We start from the raw sequence: 19,754 nt of genomic DNA on the forward strand, positions 1-19,754 counted from the left end.
CAGAACAAGTACTTCTATCATTTAAGCGGGTAGAACACAAGTCATCAGGGCAGTTATTTGAGATTTGACTTACTAGTCATATGGTGCGTAGCGTCCTGGAGATGTTGTCCGACATGAGTTCCGCTCCGACTCTGCTGGGGTGCAGGCCATCAGCGCGAAAAAGCCTAGGACGCTCCCAGAAAAGATTCCAATTATTAACAAAGAGCAGTTTCTGTTCTTTACACCATGACAATAACCATTCATTTAAAGCAAAAAGTCTACTGAACATTTCGTGTCCTCGTCGATACATGGGAAGCGGTCCTGACACGATGATCGTCATCGCGGGTGATGTGCTGCGCACCATCTCGATCAGGCTCCTGAAGTCCTTCTTCAGTGTCTCTGTCTGCCGCAGCTTGGTGTCGTTAACCCCTGTGTGCAGTACGACTGCTCCTGTGCTCTCGTCGTCCTTCAGGATCGCGGGTATCTGTGCAGAAACATCGAGAACACGAGCACCAGGGAAACAGTGAGTGTGCACTTTCTCGCGGAGGGGAGCGAAGACCGGAGGTGGGGGAGGGAGAGAGGTCGTCGCCCGGGACCTGGCTCGCGTATTTCGCTGCGGCTGCACCCAGGGTCCGTGAAGGACATCTGGGAAGATCGCGTACTGGGTGCACGGGGCCTGTGCAGAGAAGCACACGGAGTAGAGGTGGTGGGAGAGTTAGCAGCGCGCTGTATACTTACCCCGGACTTGTGAGCGTCAGCCCGGGATGTTTCCAGCGCAGCTCTCTGCTCTCTCAGCTGGGCCTGCTTCTCCACAGCCTCCAGCTCGAGCTGCACTGACTGCAGCTTGAATGTGTCCTCACCTGCACTCAAAGGTAGACACACATCCGCCATTAAAGCAAGTAACAGTGAGTAAAACAATGGTAATATGTGTGAATAGAGTATTAGCAATGTCAGCGAGATTAGCGGCAACCCGATGGTAATGTGTGTGAATAGAGTGTTAGCAATGTAAGTGAGATTAGCGGCAAGTGAATAGTGGACTCGGATAATCAAAATAAATCTAGTGATAACAAGGCACTCTGATTGTTTTTGTTGTAGAATACGATAGGGGATATATTCACACATTATAGAAACGAAAATGATGGTGTATAAAATTGATTTTAAGATAAAAAATAGATGATAAAGAAATAACTTGATGGAGCTCAAACTCAAAACACGCGGCAGCAACAAACAGGAAGTGACGAACGGAATGTGGATGGTTTGAATATGAACATGTCATTTTGAGTCAAAAATGACCTCCAGATGTCACAAAACGGCAAGTTATTAAACCTAATGACAAAAGCAGTCAGAAAACTGTAAATACAGCTGGAAAACCTGCCCTGGTGCATGATGGGAATGCAGTATCAGAAAAGTTGAGTAGGATTTACTTAATTTTATTGATATTTCCCCCTTACGTTCTACAAGCTAGTATTGACTTTGTTTTTTAAATTCTTGCCTGAACTAAGTTTTTTTAGTACTATTTTCATCAGCACAGTATGATTTTTATCAGTGCAGGAGATAAATAGCTGTCGGAGGGTATTCGTGCTCTCGGCTGGAGCAAGAGCTCTCACCTTACACAACCCTTCTCTGTTTTCATACCTTGAACACACAGGATCCACAATTAACACATGCCAAGTACCAAATGCATCTAAATTTGGTGTTGGCAAGTAAATAAAACATTTGCCGTTAGCTGGAAACTTTTTTTTGTGTGGAACTACAGTGTAAGAAGCACATTTAGAAGTTATAAAACCCAAGAAGCAGCTTCTCAGCTAAGAGGCAATGTTCTCAGAACTTTTGCTATCATTCTGGCAAGGTTCTCTAAAAATTTTGGGTTCTTTCAGTAACATTAAAGGGCTCATATAATGCGATTTCAATTTTTCCTTTCTCTTTGGAGTGTTACAAGCTCCTGGTGCATAAAGAAGATCTGTAAAGTTGCAAAGACTAAAGTCTCAAATCCAAAGAGATATTCTTTATAAAAGTTAAGAGTTAACCACACCTACCTAAAATGGCTCGTTCTAACACGCCCCCACATATCTACGTCACTATGTGGGAAGATTTGCATAACACCGCCCAAATGTTCATGCAAAGAAAGAAGGCGTAACTTTTATTCTCGCTGTAGTATCGCTGCTGCCGCCATGTCGTGAAGACGCTGTGTGCTGCGTTGTGAAAGCGAAACTACTTTGTTTGGTCTTCCAAAAGAGGACGATATCCCCAGCGAAAATATATTGGACTTATATGATAATATGGAGTTGATAAAAAGATACAAACTTAATTGTAAAGATCAAAAAGTCTTTTTTGATTAAAAACTTTAACTGATAAATAAAAAATGTAATAACCTCTTCCACTCAACAAGTCAATGCTCTAACAGCAGAAATTAAAGTAGTAATAAATTTTTTTTGGCTAGAAAATTGGAAAAATGCAGCAATGCACTGGTGATGACACAGTAAGGCTTTCAATTGAAAGTAGCTAAAACTGGTCACTTAATGTTGCTAGACGACCTCATAAAGGTGAGTTCACTGATCTATATTTATATTTATATACAGGTGCATCTCAATAAATTAGAATGTCATGGAAAAGTCATTTATTTCAGTAATTCAAATGTTTTTTTTATTGGTCTTATGAAGTATTCTAATTTGCTGAGATTTGCAGCAAAATTTGGCTTGTTTCATTGCATTAGTATCACAAATAAAACAACTGACTAAGCAACTATGCAATATGCTTACAAAATCTTGCACATTTTTTTTTTTAATTAAGGATGAAAATATGTCAAATTTCCTAGGCCGGACATCACTTTTGGCCACTACTATATGGCAGTTTATTAAATTTTCAACTGACCGCCAAACCATACTGCAAAAACAACTTTTGTGAGGATTGTGGGCTTTCCTGGAGTTACTGGAGCCGTTGATGGAACTCATGTTCACATCATTGCTCTAACTGTAAATGAGGAGACATACCATTAAACAAAGCATTAGTAATAATTTGTGATAATTGTGCACAATGCAAAGCATTTAAAATACATTTAAATTAAAATATTTCAGTCTTAATTAAATTATTTTATTGTAGTTACATTAAATGATTGGTGTTGTGCTGCTGTGACTTTACATGAGCAGGCTCACTATTGGCTGTTTCAGAGGTCGAGGGCAGCCATTTTGTGTTGACATCATTGTAGTCTTTAGTTCACAACACTTAAGTGTCACCTCAGTCAACACTTAAGAATCAGTCTTAGACTTTACTGAAAGTTGACTTTAGCGTCTTTATAAAAGTCTCCTACTCTTAGAAAAGTCCTACTTTTTACTAAGAATTTTTTGACACTTAAGTCAAAGCTTAAGACTATTCTTAAGAGCATTTCTGAGAAGTTTTATACATACGGGCCCTGGTCTTTAATGAAGTTCTCAAACTGTTAGCACAAAAACATTCAAAAATAACATTCCTATAATTTACCCTTAACTTGTGCATATACAAAAAAATAAAGAAATAAAATAAAATAAAAATAAGAAAACACTATTGACATTTTGAATGTTCAGGGAATTTAATGGGACTTTTAGCAAAACATTCATATATTTTTTTTTTTTTTTTTTTGTGTTTATTGTAATATTTAAAACCTATATAATGTTATTTATGAAGAATTACAATCATATTTTGTAGTTCAAAGGGTTTTCTATAGAATGTTTTTTCATTTCCTCCATTGTATGCGTGTAGGGTAAACATTTGAATTTGGGTATGTCAAATTTAGGCGAAAATACAGCTTAAGGGGTTAAATGTAAACCTTATGTGTTACTGTTTTGTTAATGAAAAACAAAGAAGTTATTTTTTTTAAGACTAGTAAAACATTTTCCTGGCTGGTATATTTCATTAATAAATATACAGTAAAAGCAAACAAACAAACACATTTTTATAATTGAGTTTTTATCAACTTATTTTTTCTGCCAAGTCTGTAAAAAAAAAACAAAAAAAAAAACACTTAAAATATATTTAATAACATTACTAAAATGTTGCACATTATTAAATGAAAAAACAAACAAACAAACAAGTTTTTTAATGTTTTTGAAAGAAGGCTCCATTTAGTTGATCTAAAAAATGGTAAAATCAGTAATATTGTGAAATATTATTAGAATTTAAAATGACTTGTTTTCTAAGTGAATATATAGTAAAATACAATTTATTTCTGTGATGCAAAGCTGAATTTTAAGCATCACTACTCCAGTCTTCAGCGTCACGCGATCCTTCAGAAATCATTCTAATATGCTGATTTGCTGCTCAAGAAACATTTATTAATATTATCAATGTTGAAAACAATTGTGGTGTTTCAGATTTATTGTGAAAACTGCCTATTTTTCATGATTCGTTGATAAATAAATTATAACCCCCCCTCCCCCTGCAGTAAAGTTCACAGAATTAAGCCAAATTCATCCAAAAATTGAAAAATGTTGTCCTGTTGTTCCAGACATGAGGGTGAGTATGTATATTTTGAAGAATGTTGGTAACCAGACGGGTTAAATAAGACCATTGTCTTCCATAGTATTTTTTTCCTATTATGGAAGTCAAATACTGTCAACTGGCTGATTACCAACATTCTTCAAAATATCTTATTTTTAGTTCAATAGAAGAAAGAAACTCATACAGGTTTTGAACAACATGAGTAATGATGACAATTTTAATTTTGGGTGAACTAACCCTTTAATGTTTAGCTGACAAATGTGCTACAGTAATCATACAATAATGGGGTGGTCTAACTGCAAATCAAGTATCTCCAACAATACCATTTAAAATTGTATATTTATATATTTATTCAGTATAAAGTGACATCCAGACAGTACCTTGCAAAGGTGTTATTAATTTTACTTTACGACAATACATAATTATTTTTGTAATTATTTGTTAAAATTATACTGTTTAAAAATTAGTTATATTGTAATTGTATGTCTGTAAAACATTTAATATGGGGGGAAAAACACATAGCATCCATAAAATGCATGTAAAATTATACTGCAGATTAAATGGGTTTTCCTCTCTGCCTCTGTTTTTCCACTTTAACAATCTTCAGTATCTGTCCACTTTCTCTCCTGGTTCTTCTTGCTCTTGCTCTTGCTCTCTCTCTCCGTCCTTTCTCTCTCCATTTTCCTCTCTCTGTCCTTACACTACAGTCACACAATCACCATACCCCTCTGCTCCGCCCCTGGTGTGCAAGATTCCTATTGGAAATTGTCATATTTTTAGTAGGGTTATTATGATTTTAATATAATAAAGTGTAAGAAAAATAAAACGATTTAATAACATAAGTAAATTTGCTTCTCAAGTAAGTGTATCTTGATTTAACATTGTTTAAATGCTTGGGGCTAGATTTACTAAACGGCAAATTAGCGTAAGAAAAGTTCTGTGGGTGATTTACTGACAATGTGCAAATCAAAGAACACAGACGCAGCAGATTATTTCCATAATGACCAACACAATCTACCAAGAGCAGCGCAAATTAACGCCTGCTTTAAGACATGCTTTTCTTGGGCATTAAATAATGGCGCAAATACCAGTAAACTGACAAGCGTAAATGTTAGTAAATTACGTTGTGTGATTAATTGAAATACTCTCCTATAAATTTAGCATCAGAAAGTGCATATGCAATAAGGTCAACTGTATCCGAGTGTTTTCAGTGCCAATTTCTCACTGCGTCTTTGGTAAATACTGACAGTAGATTTTTAACACCAAAACAGGGTTTGTGCTAGAGCAGGCTGTTAGTAAATCTGGCTCTTGAACTTGAAAATAAGAAAAATATCGAGGAAGAATTTTTTTGTTGCTGTGTATCCATCTAATGATCTGTCAAAAAACAAATCAGCAGAAAGTTCAAAATAACTTAAAAAATGATTTTTTTTCCTCACTCACACATCATTTTGGGTCAAAGGTAGTGCTGTAGTCAAGACCACCACACCCGAGACCAAGACCAGTATGTGTTGAGACCAAACAAGACCAAGACCAGACCAGCACTCCTCAAATTTATCTGAAAGATCCACATATACTGCCTGCGGTATGTCTTATTTTTAGTCAATAAATACAATTAGATTAATATATATTTTGTTTATTGAAAGTTTGTATAAAATCAATATCACATATACAATCGTGCTCATATTTGTAAAAACAGCTCTTACTCTTGTGATATTGCTGAATTCTATCATATGTTATAACATAAAAATCCAGGACCCGTATTCTTAAAGATTCTAAGAATCTTCTCCGAAATCTCCTAAATTAGCTTAAAAATTTCTACATAGGAGTCTTAGCTTAAAGGGTTAGTTCACCCAAAAATGAAAATTCTGTCATTAATTACTCACCCTCATGTCGTTCTAAACCCGCACCTTCGTTCATCTTTGGAACACAAATTAAGATATTTTTGATGAATTCTGAGAGCTCTTTGACCCTCCCATAGACAGCAATGTAATTACCACGATCAAGGTCCAGAGACGTAGCAAGGAGATCGGTAAAATAATCCATGTGACATCAGCGATTCAGCCATAATTTTACGAAGCTACGAGAATACTTTTTGTACGCAAAGAAAACTAAAATAATGACTTTATTCAACCATTCATCTCCTCCGTGTCACCCTAGCGCCATTTTGCAGAGTATCCAATGAACGCAAACAGCGTATGCTATTAGGTGTCAGCTGCACCACACAGATACGTTGTTTTCATTCAAATCAAAGTGTAAACAACGTAGAAAACGTATCCACGTGAAGCGGATATCACCGCTTATCGTCAGTATTGATATTGTGGCGGCCCGCCACAAATAAATCAATGTATGGGAAACCCTGTAATATGCCTATACATAATATGAACATAACCAACTTAAGTACATTATGTATTAAAACAAATACCTGCAGAGGACGCTAACGGCCTGGTGATGTTACACTTTACAGCATGATTAAATGATGTTTAAATACATTAAATTTTAATCTTTGGCCACATGCAGAAACATTTAATTTGAAATTGCGATGTAAAATACATGGCATATTTAGACAGGTTGATGTATTCTATGTGTTGGCAAAGGTTTATAAATTATTTACGTTACAAATCTAGTGAGACTGTTTTTCCAGATGAACGTTAAGCAACACTCACCGCATATGCAGAGAAAGAGTTTAGCCCCTTTCACACATACAGTCTTTACTGGTAAATTACCGTTAAGATACCATTAACAGATCATGTGTGAACAGGACCTTTTCAAAAAATCCCGGTAAATATGTTCTGGCAATCATATCGTTCTTATGGAGATGACATGATTACTCTGAGCTGTTTACAAAGCTCCGCTGCTTTATAATTAGCTTTTCTATGTAAATATGCGCTAGATCAGTGTTTCTCAACCCTGGTCCTGGGCACCCCCCAACCCTGCACATTTTGTGTGTCTCCCTAATCAAATACACCTGATTCAACTCATTAGCTCATTATAAGAAACTCCAGGACCTGAAATGGGTGTGTCAGATAAGGGAGACATACAAAATGAGCAGTGCTGGGGGGCGCCCAGGACCAGGGTTGAGAAACACTGCGCTAGATGGACATCTTTGACCATTGCGCCTCGTAGCTTTTTGTCGCGATTCTCCATTCATCAGGGCTGCGACTCCGCAATTATAACTAATATGCGCGTCTTGTGTTTATAAGAGCAAAACATTCTGATTGGCTAGTAATGTTAGTTTGGTTGAGAGTGAAAGCTGCTCCTCTCATACCATTGGTAGGCGAACTCATGGACTCGAAAGTGATATCAATCAACAAGATTTTTTTTAAAATGCAGGATTATTTTTTTCCGCAGCCAAACGCTGCACGCCGGAGATGCGGCATGGTGCCAGAGAACTTTAAGCCCTGCTTCATGTTTTGTCAATTTTCTCCACTGCTAAAGAGGAAACTTTCTTAGAATTTTGTCACTAGGAGTAGCTCTTTGCATTAAAAATTTTCATGAATACGGGCCCAGGTCTCATACAAGTGTATTTTTGCAACATTATCTTGAATTTTGTGGGCATTTTTATTAATTTTGGTCACATTTATCACACAACCCCTCATTAATTTATGATCCGACACAACAGTATAAATAAATAAAATTAAAAGATTTTGATTGCATCTGAAGCATGACATTTTCAATTCAGTTAATCTTTATTCATTTCCCAAAGTCAATTTGGTTGCAGTATACAAGCATTTCACATAAGCAACAAAAACACAATACAAAAACACAATCAATGTCCTTCCTAAAAAATTCTTACCTTAAATTTAAAAACTTTACAGCTGAAGGGATAAATGAATGTCTAAACCGATTTGTTTTACTAATAGGGGTTCTATAACAAATGCCAGAAGGGAGAAGGTGGAACTCGTGATACATGGGGTGGGAATCATCTAACAAAATGCTCTGGGATTTACCCAAAACCTATCTATGATATAACTGGGCCATAGTCATCTGCTTCCTCCCCGTTATCTTACTTCCCTGGTTTACAATCCTCTCAAGACAATTCTTGTTTTTCACATTTAGAGAATTAAACCAGCACAACAGCGAAAAAGATAACAGTGACTCAATATGGGATCTGCAGAACATGCACATCAATGTTTTGTTCACATTAAATGACCTTAGTTTCCGCAAGCAATACAATCTTTGCTGCCCCCTCTTACACAAAACATCAGTATTGGGAGAAAAGGACAATTTGTTATCCAAAACAGTACCCAAGTACTTGTACTGTTTAACACTCTCAATACCTACTCCATTAATGCTTGTTTGCTTATACTGAATAGATTTCCTCCAAGAGTTAAATTCAATAGTCATCTCCTTAGTGTTAGAAACATTAAGTTTTAAGAAAGCATTTTGACACCACTTAATAAAATCATGAACCACAGGACCATACATGGAGTCCTCCTCACTCATTAAGCTAACGATTACAGAATCATCAGCAAATTTTATAATATGCCTATTTCTATAACTACTCTTACAGTCATTTATGTACAAGATAAATAATAAAGGAGAGAGGACACATCCTTGAGGTGACCCAGTAGATGACACCAGCCATTCAGTCATTTGCTTTAACTCTCTGTGTTCTCTGCACAAGGAAATCTAAAATCCATCCTACGAGACAAAAATCCAACCCAAATTCATTAATGAGCTTCTCAACTAAAATATGTGGCTGAATGGTATTGAAAGTGGAAGAAAAATCAATAAAAAGTAATTTAACAAATTCTAACCTCTACCCCTCGCTTAGACCTATATGCAAATTGTAGGGGGTCTAGAGAACTCTGTGTCCTTTGCATAATTACTTTCTTAACTAATTTTTCAAAACATTTCAACACTAGGGATGTAAGCGCCACAGGTCTGAAATCATCCAATACCTGTACATTATGCTTTTTTGGCACTGGAATCACTGTAGACTGCTTCCACAGTGCAGGTACTTTTTATTGTTGAAGGGACAGAGCAAAAATTTCATAAAATATTGGACCTAACTGCTCGGCAAATTCCTTAAGTAACCTACCCCCTATATTATTAGGCCCAGGTGCCATCCTGATTTTACACTGTTTAAAAACTGTTATCACATCGCTCACATTAAAAAAGACACAATCATACTCCCCATTTATTATACATTCATTTTTCAACCCATCGATTTCCTGTTTAAAATCATAAGCATCAAATCTTAAATAAAAATTATTAAAATCCTGTGACAAAACTGCATCTGAACTTAATCCATTCAAACTAATTCTATTATTACTTTTCCTACTATCCTGACCTGTTATTAAATACATCCCCTCCCAAGCAGAACCTAAATTTCCCATTCTCAATTTTACCTCAAGATCTTCCTTATAGGCTGATTTAGCCCTCTTAATTTCACACTTAATTTCTTCTTTTTTTTTTAGCCTAGAATGCTCAACTGTATCTCCCTCTTTAAAGGCCCTATTTCTTTTTGACAGAAGAATCTTGAGTGATTTTTTGACCCATGGATTGCTGTTTGGAAATTTCTTAAATTATTTCACAGGTATTAACATGTCCTCACAAAACGTCACATAACGTCTCAGGTTACTTATGTAACCATGGTTCCCTGAGTAGGGAACGAGCCACTGCGTCCTCTAGGGGTCGCTATGGGGAACGCCTCGTCGTGACCTGTGTCTGAAGCATACATTGAAAAAACACCAACACCACCTTGGCCGGCGACAGCCCATGACGTCACTACCGGTGCGACTATGGTATAAATAGGCGCCGGCAGAACATGTCATTCACTTCTTCGTCTGAAGCTTGCGTTCGAAGCATGGCAAGAAGCCTAGAGGACGCAGTGTCTCGTTCCCTACTCAGGGAACCATGGTTACATATCTCGTCCACAGCCGACGAGCGCGAGGGGGAAAACCCCTTTTAAAACTCATCAGCCGGATCCACCTGCGATCCCCACGATCCCATCCTCCTCCGTGCCTCAGCAGCGGTGGGTCCTGAGCCGCGGGAAGCAGATGGCTGCCCCCCTTTCCTCGAAAAGAGAGACAAACGAGAGCGGAGCTTTTCATTAAAATACACTCGCAATGAACGCGGATTGCCCCCTCAAGGACATCACGTGCGTGCTCTTTGCCCAAACAAACAACGCAGAGATTGTGTGTGTCATCAGGTGTTAAATAACGACGATGCGGATGCACACACCCTCTAAGCGCTTTGCTAGTGCTCGCCAAAACGATAGGAATATAGATCGCTCAACATGGAAACGCACGCTTCAAACAAAACGGTCAGTGAAGACGAAGAAGAGAATGACATGTTCTCCCGGCGCCTATTTATACTATAATCGCACCGGTCACGACGAGGCGTTCCCATAGCGACCCCTAGAGGACGCAGTTCGAAGTTCCCTTGAAAGGGAACTACAAATTACATCTGTTAATTCATCAATGTCCAAAACAGAGTCCATAAAAACAGTCCAATTCCATACACGTTGCGTCGCATCTTCAGACTAGTCCTTCCTCTTAATTAACTGTGCCTTTTCACGTTTCAAAACAGTTTTATATGTAGGAACAAGTAATACTGTATTGTGATCTGAAGTTCCTACAGGTGGTTTACCATATGACTTGTAAGCTCCTTTAATTGATCCATAACACAAGTCTAAAATTTTATCCTTATGTGTTGGGCAAGTTACATACCGGTTGAAGTGTCCCAGTGATTTCTCTAATGTACAATTATTAAAATCTCCCAGAATAAAACTGGGTACATCAGGAGGTACAGATTGCAGTTCATGCACCACGCGTTCAATCCCCCTTGCCGCATTGTCCTCGTTTGCTCGGGGATGAATATAAACAACCGTGACAAACAGCTGAGGAAACTCGTGAGGCGAGTACTGAGGTCTTAATGCCACCGTCAGCAACTCAATATCTTTCGTGCACACTCTCTTCTTAACAGACACTGATTTGCACCACTCTAATATACAGACATACCCCACCTCCAGGGGCGTAGCAGCCATTTTAAAAGTAGGGGGGACAGCTGTCAGGTGATGTGACCCTCAACGGCCAAACAAATGATGTACATAATGTACAAAGTACATTCATGTTCACAAAATAAATTGGCGTGTTTTAGAGCACCCTAATGGCAATTTTGGGAGCATGCCATGATAGCTTACAGGAAGCAAGACAGCTTACAGAGACCTATATTTTGTGATATCAGACTCAAAAACACTAATTCTAACCCTAATTTAAAAATAACTGCAGGTCTTGGGACTTTGAGACCACTGTGGACATCTATACTTTATTTTTATTAAATAAAGATATTTTTATGCACAATATTTAATTTACACTACACTTAAACAATAACTTTTACCCTAATTCTTAACAGTTGGACAAAAAAAAAAAGTGTCTTTAAACACTATTGGACCACACTGCCTATACCTATACAACAAATTTTATTTAACAATTTGAACATAAAATGAAAATATATATATATTAATGTTTAATTCCTTAAAGGGGTCATATGATGCGATTTCAAGTTTTCCTTTCTCTTTGGAGTGTTACAAGCTGATTGTGCATAGATAAGATCCCTGAAGTTGCAAAGACTAAAGTCTCAAAACCAAAGAGATATTCTTTATCAAAGTTAAGACTCTGCCACGCCCCCCTAAAACGGCTCGTTCTAACACGCCCCCACATATCTACCTCACTATGTGGAAATATTAGCATAATGGGGCGTTACATTTCCGACGAGTGCTTGTGGTGTTCGGTCAATCAAAATGCGGAAAATATCGGCGGTGGTTAAAACAAAGTGCGGGGGGACAGAATAACCTTTTACTAAAAGTGCGGGGGACATGTCCCCCCCGTCCCCCGCGGCTGCTACGCCCCTGCCCACCTCCTTGCAATTTACCGCTTTCCCTCGCATCCCGGTCCATACGAACAGGTCATCCGAAGTCATCCAGTCATAGACCCGAATCTGAATCCCCTTCGGAAAGCCAAGTCTCTGTGAGCGCCATCAAGCAAACATTCCTGTAGTCATGCTGGAATTTAACCATAGCTTGAAGCGCATCCATTTTTTTCCGTAGAGATTGCACATTCGCAAAATAATTGTAGGAAGAGGAATTTTAGAGAGACTTATTTTTTTCAGTTTCTGACGAACGCCTCCTTTACGTCCTCTTTTCCGAATTTTAACTGATGGATCATTTTGTCCAGTGTGATTTTGTTTTTTCTTAAAAGGTGAAAAACTTCCCAGATCGGGATACACGTTCCACAGTTTGCTTCACGCTGTTAGGCTTGAATTTTGGATACACATTAATGACGCCAATGCACCGGAAATTTAGTGTTATCCCCGCAGCTGTGGTCTTGACCAAGGTCTTGGTCTTGAGTCCAAGACAGAACCGAGTACAAATGCAGTCGAGATAGAGACAAGACCAAGACCTTCAAAAAATGGTCTTAAGACTGGTCTCGAGTACTACAACACTAATCAAAGGTCAATCCTTACACCATAAAATAATCCAGCTTAATAATTTCTCAAAGAGGCCCATAAATGGTACATGCAATTGCTTCATTAAAATATACCTATTACTCTGCAAATAATTGTATGTCCCTAAGCTCTCATTCAACACATCACTCAATTTGCACATCTTGAAAATTGCACGTCTCATGAAAACTTATATAATTGCTTCTTTGAAGCATTTTGAAAGAGTACATGCAATTTATTCTGGAACAGAAAATATCTTGCATAATGTTCTTTTTTTTCAACAACAGATGTGGAATTCCCACGACAGCTCTGTTTTTTTGACAGCTAAATCCAGCAGTGATAAAGTGGCCATTAATAGTATTTCAGGTAGATAATGTCACGCTCACATCATGAATGGAAAAAAATGCTGTGTCGTGCCTTACATAAACAAACAGCACAGCTTGGACACAGACACTCGCCTCAACAGCCATGACCTTTGGTAGAGACTATCATGCATTGAAAAAAACAAACAAAAAAAAAAACACACACACACCCCCACACCCACTTAATTTCATTGCTTTGCTGTATATAACAGACGGTCAAGCTCAGCTCTTCCTGCTCTTCTTGTGTGCTCTGATTTCATGCTGCACACAGGACTGGAAAAGGAATCAACAACAGTGTACTTCCATCTAACAAAAAGGTAGGACTATATATATATATATATATATATATATACACTGCCGTCCAAAAGTTTTGGATCAATATGATTTTTTATGTTTTTTAAAGGAGTCTTTTCTGCTCATCAAGGCTATATTTATTGGATCAAAAATACAGAAAAAACAGTAATATTGTGAAATCTTATTGCAATTTCTAATGTTGGTTTTTAATATACTTTAAAATAGAATTTATTTCTGTGACGCAGCGCTGTATTTTCAGTGTCACATGATCCTTCAGAAATCATTCTAATATGCTGATTTATTATCAGTGTTGAAACTGTTGTGCTGCTTTATATTGTTTTTTGGAACCTGTGATACTTTTTTCTTTGATTCTTTGATGAATACAAAGTTAAAAAGAGCAGCATTTGTTCAAAATAGAAATACTTTCTAACAATATAAGTCTTTACTATGACTTTACTATAACATCCCTCCTGAATAAAAGTATTAATTTCTTTAAAAAAAAAGAAAAGACAAAATGCACTGACCCCAAACTTTTTAATAGCATTGTATAATGTAACAACATTTATTTTTTTAAATAAATGCTGTTCTTTTTAACTTTTTATTAATCAGAGAATCCTAAAAAATCACAGAAAAAAAATAAGCAGCACAACAGTTTCAACACTGATAATAAATCAGCACATTAGAATGATTTCTGAAGGAGTAATGATGCTGAAAATACAGTTTGATCACAGGAATAAATTATATTTTATAGTCTATTAAAATAGAAAACTCTTATTTTAAATTGCAATAATATTTCACAAAATAACATTTTTTTTTCTGTATTTTTGATCAAATAGATACAGCCTTGATGAGAAGAAGAAACTTATTAAAAAAACATAAAAAATCTTACCGATCCCAAACTTTTGAACGGCAGTGTATATATGGAGAATAGAAGCATTTATATTGTCAGATTGTTACAGATGCAGCATGAAGTACCTCTATTGGACGTTAACAGATTGCAGAATTGAATGAAATAATGAGTGTGTTTCTGACTGTTTTGTCTTTTTATATCTGTTGAAATTTTGGATGTTTTATGCTTTCATGGAATACATCTAAAGGACTGTATTACAGGGAAGGTTAAACTCAGTGAAACAAAATGTGGCAAAAGTGACTATTAACCTGTGCGTTTCATACATAGACTCAAAGGCATGCACTGTGAATGTCAATGGAATGCAGGGAGATTAATTAATGTACGCTTATGGCTGTTTACACTGTGTGTTCGTCAGATGGGAAAGCGGTGCTTCTCAGGGTTGGAGGAGACCCTGATGGTGTTGTTTGCATTGGTCACTTTACTGCACACTGGAGAACCAAGAACAATCAGAGACGGTAGGTGAAGAGACGCCAGTAACAACCACACACACACTCACACAGAGACACAAACATGCATATAAAAACACGTTTGGATATTAGAGACCCCTGGCAATACTAACAGGCTATGATTTTTCTAGGTATAGCAAGTATTTCATTGCAAAGTAGTCTTCTTTAAAAGTTCAAAATGTAACAAAAGTTCTAAAATAGAAGAATAGATGTTAAAAATACACTGAAAAATGATTGTCTTACTTTTATTTTAGATGTTTTCCAGTACAAATATCTAAACATTCTTAAATCAAGGCTTTACTTAAAAAGCGAAATGACTTAGCCCTCTATGGAATATCGTCATTTATAAATGGCGCTAAGAAAATTGCATTTAAAATACAATATATGTTCAGCCAACAAAATTTTATTTTAGTGATGTCAAATGACATCCCCAGTAAAATTAAAATTTATTTACCATGTGTTTCACATTTTCAGTAACAAAGTAGTAAAGAAGGCATTAGCACATGTTAGGTCACATGCTCTCAAGGCTCCATAGTGAGCTCATTTTAGACTGTATAAATTATAAAAGTATAATTGTACATCTAAATGTGTTTTCTAAAGTTTTTTTTTTTTTTTTGTCATTTTTAATGCACTTTTATAAAAACAATAACTCAGAGACCAACAAATCTGAACGTCATGCATAACTGACAAAGTCCTATTATGTCCTAGCATATTTGGTGTAGCTGGCACTACTGACCAGCATTTATACAGCATTTATACAGTTTTTCAGTAAAAATATAAACTATGTGTACAGGCGAGTAGATGATCCCAGAATATGAATGCAACACGCTGAATTTAAGCGCTTTCTTCCCATAGAAAACTGTTATAAAGTATAGTGATGCGTTTATATTCTGGCCACATCTGCTTGTCTGTACACACTCACAAACACACACACAAACAGTATATATATATATATATATATATATATATTAGTGCTGTCAAACGATTACAGTTTTTTTAAATTGTTTACACGCAATTTTGAAAACCGGGTTCTTCTTTTCACAATATAAGCACAATTATCCAAACACCACACTCAATTTGCATAATTCCTAGTCAAGTCCTTCTCTACCTCTTCCTCTACCTAGGCCTCTTCCTCCATCTCCTTCTTCTCCTCTTCCTCTACCTGGGCCTCCTCCTCTTCCTCCTTCTCCTCTTCCTCTACCTCCTTCATCTCCTCTTTGAGCTCCCCCTCTCATTCTCACTCTTCTTCTTCTTCTTCTAGCTCCTTCCATTTTTGTTGAAGACAGGTGAACTCACCTGCTGCCTTTTATAGCACACCTGAGTGCTGCGTTTTCAAATTAGCACATGTGTGCTTCCACACCTGGTGGATGTGATTATCCAATTCGTTCATTAGTGTGGTCATTGGCAAAATCCGGGGCTTTGTAATGACAAGGAAGTAACCTCACAATCCTTATCTGTGTCTAAGGTGTGAAAATGTGTGTAGAGTTTTACAAATCACTGTGTGTAATGTTTTGCAAAAAGGGTGAAGCAGACATTGTGTGTAATGTTGTGCAAATCTGTGGAGGTGTTTTGCTCATTGGAGTAGAATTTTGCAAATTGTGTGGACATTTTTATTTTAGTGTGTAAACAATCGTAAAAAACTGTAAATGGTAAAAGTATACAAATATACGCCAAAATGAAGCAGTCAAGCCTTTTTACTAAATAAATATACACAAGTTGTGCTTAATGTTGTATCTAATGATGTGTATTGAGATATTTAATATAACAATACATGTAGCCCAATTTGGTTATGATGGTTAGATGTCTTTTTTCTTATTTAACCATAATCATGATATTGTAGCCTAACTGTCGTGTCTTGCTCACTTTTCCGTGAACAACTGCGCACAAATCATAACTGGGACTAATGAAATTCAATAATAACGGCAAACACATTTAACAGTAAAGGCTCATATTTGAATATGCTCTTTTCATTTATGAAGAATTATAAGCGTGTGTATGATGTGATTTAGCCTATGCACATTTGTCCGAAAGCCTGGCAGAGTGATCACAAGATGCTAGGCAAAAGTGTTTTGTCTTCAAAGCACCAACTTAGAATGCCTAATGTTGGTTTGATTGCTTGTATTACATGATCAAATAAATAATCTTGCTTACCTGATGTAATAGATTTAATGCGAGTGCGGTTCGGGTCACGACTCGCGGATTTTATGTCAAACGGTTCTGGTCTGGTACAAAATGAAATTAGTGCTGCTGTCAGATAATGGGTCAGGTGCTCTGTTAAGTACTGCTGGTGCACGTTTACCAAACAGGACCCATGCATGCTTTAAACTGCTTTGCGTCTCTCCGTCAGATAACCCCATGTGCGAATTTGGTTATGATGGTTAGATGTCTTTTTTCTTATTTAACCATAATCATGATATTGTAACTGTCGTGTCTTGCTCACTTTTCTGTGAACAACTGCGCATAAATCATAACTGGGACTAACGAAATTCAGTAATAACGGCAATCACATTTAACAGTAAAGGCTCATATTTGAATATGTTCTTTTCATTTATGAAGAATTATAAGCTTGTATGATGTGATTTAGCCTATGCACATTTGTCCGAAAGCCTGGCAGAGTGATCACAAGATGCTATGCTAAAGTTTTGTATTGTTTTCAGAAAGGACGCGCGTTCTCATCTTTTTTTCTGTTAATTATCACGTTGCATTGCGTGTCTGTTTTTCTTCAAAGCACCAACTTAGAATGCCTAATTTTGGTTTGATTGCTTGTGTTACATTAGAAAATAAATAGTTTTGCCTACCTGTTGTAACAGATTTAATGCGGGTGCGGTTCAGGTCACGACTCACGGTCTTTATGTCAGACGGTTCTGGTCTGGTACAGAATTAAATTAGTGCTGCTGTTGGATAACGGGTCGAGTGTTTTGTTAAGATGTGCGTTTACCAAACAGGACCCGTGCAGGACTCTGCTTTAAACTGTTTTGCGTCTCTCCGTCAGATAACCCCACATGCGCAATGTGCCATTTACAGGTATTTCCCTAAACCTCCACACAGCTCATATCATTTTCCTCCAAGGGGTGAGAACGTAATGATTACCAAAACGATTATTTATTTTTTATAATTATAATTTTATTTCAGATAGTTTTTAAATAATTGCTGTTTGTTTCGTTTTAGTTTTTCAATTATTTTGTCATTTTTATTTTAGTTCAGTTTACGAAATTGTTTTTTCATCAATCGTTTTCATCTTAGTTTTAGTTTTCGTTTACAAAAATAACCTTGTATATACAGTGGGTACGGAAAGTATTCAGACCCCCTTAAATATTTCACTCTTTGTTATATTGCAGCCATTTGCTAAAATCATTTAAGTTAATTTTTTTCCTCATTAATGTACACACAGCACCCCATATTGACAGAAAAACACAGAATCGTTGACATTTTTGCAGATTTATTAAAAAAGAAAAACTGAAATATCACATGGTCCTAAGTATTCAGACCCTTTGCTCAGTATTTAGTAGAAGCACCCTTTTGATCTAATACAGCCATGAGTCTTTTTGGGAAAGATGCAACAAGTTTTTCACACCTGGATTTGGGGATCCTCTGCCATTCCTCCTTGCAGATCCTCTCCAGTTCTGTCAGGTTGGATGGTAAACGTTGGTGGACAGCCATTTTTAGGTCTCTCCAGAGATGCTCAATTGGGTTTAAGTCAGGGCTCTGGCTGGGCCATTCAAGAACAGTCACAGAGTTGTTGTGAAGCCACTCCTTCGTTATTTTAGCTGTGTGCTTAGGGTCATTGTCTTGTTGGAAGGTAAACCTGCGGCCCAGTCTGAGGTCCTGAGCACTCTGCAGAAGGTTTTCGTCCAGGATATCCCTGTACTTGGCCGCATTCATCTTTCCCTCGATTGCAACCAGTCGTCCTGCACATTCAATCTTCAAATTAATGTACAAACAACATTAAGACAGTATATTTTTAAATATTTGTTTAATGGCATTTTTTTATGACTGAAGGCCAGTATCAATGATACCAATACTACTGATGTCTCTATGAAATAGTTTCCCCCCCCCAATATTTAACCATTGACTATAGCCATTCAACATTACAGTATAATTGAGAGCCATCGATTTTAACATTTATTAGACTTTAAAAAATAACTTCTAATTTAAGTGAACAATCTTCACATAAACCCATTATAATAAATGTCACATTTACCTGTGCCCTTCAGCAGAAATACACAGAAATTGAAGTTATCAAACACTAAATTCTAATTTCACATTCAATCTTCAAATTAATGTACAAACAACATTAAGACAGTATATTTTTAAATATTTGTTTAATGGCATTTTTTTATGACTGAAGGCCAGTATCAATGATACCAATACTACTGATGTCTCTATGAAATAGTTTCCCCCCCCCAATATTTAACCATTGACTATAGCCATTCAACATTACAGTATAATTGAGAGCTATCAATTTTAACATTTATTAAACTTTAAAAAATAACTTCTAATTTAAGTGAACTTAAAACAATCTTCACATAAACCTATTATAATAAATGTAATATTTACCTGTGCTCTTCAGCAGAAGAATTTAAATGATCAAACACTAAATTAAATATAGATGAATCCTTAAAGCTATAAAAGTTCTTTTTTTCCTCTTTTTTTTTCTTTGTCCTTTGATTAATAGACATCACAGCAGCTGGTTATTAGGTTGTTTTGGTTGCCGCTGCTGAACGTGACGCGAATCTGACACATGCATCGTATTTTCTCTCTTCTGACCCACTTCAGGTCTTAAAGTCTCTATTAATGAGCTGACGAGTTAAATCGGGTGTGTTAGATGAGTGAGACAGTGCT

General features: G+C 36.7%; 1 protein-coding gene across 1 annotated transcript in view; it reads left to right on the top strand.

Annotated features, from left to right (window-relative positions):
• Positions 1 to 13,451: 13,451 nt before the first annotated feature.
• Positions 13,452 to 19,754, top strand: part of LOC107687769 (sucrase-isomaltase, intestinal-like) — a 74,696-nt gene continuing 68,393 nt past the window's right edge. Inside the window, exons 1-2 of the mRNA XM_016485225.1 lie at positions 13,452 to 13,579; positions 14,822 to 14,921. Coding sequence (XP_016340711.1) covers positions 14,822 to 14,921 — 100 coding nt within the window. The 5' untranslated portion in view covers positions 13,452 to 13,579. The remainder of the gene's footprint in view (positions 13,580 to 14,821; positions 14,922 to 19,754) is intronic.

Source organism: Sinocyclocheilus anshuiensis, unplaced genomic scaffold (assembly GCF_001515605.1).
Source record: "Sinocyclocheilus anshuiensis isolate Anshui unplaced genomic scaffold, SAMN03320099.WGS_v1.1 scaffold497, whole genome shotgun sequence".
NCBI lineage: Eukaryota > Metazoa > Chordata > Actinopteri > Cypriniformes > Cyprinidae > Sinocyclocheilus > Sinocyclocheilus anshuiensis.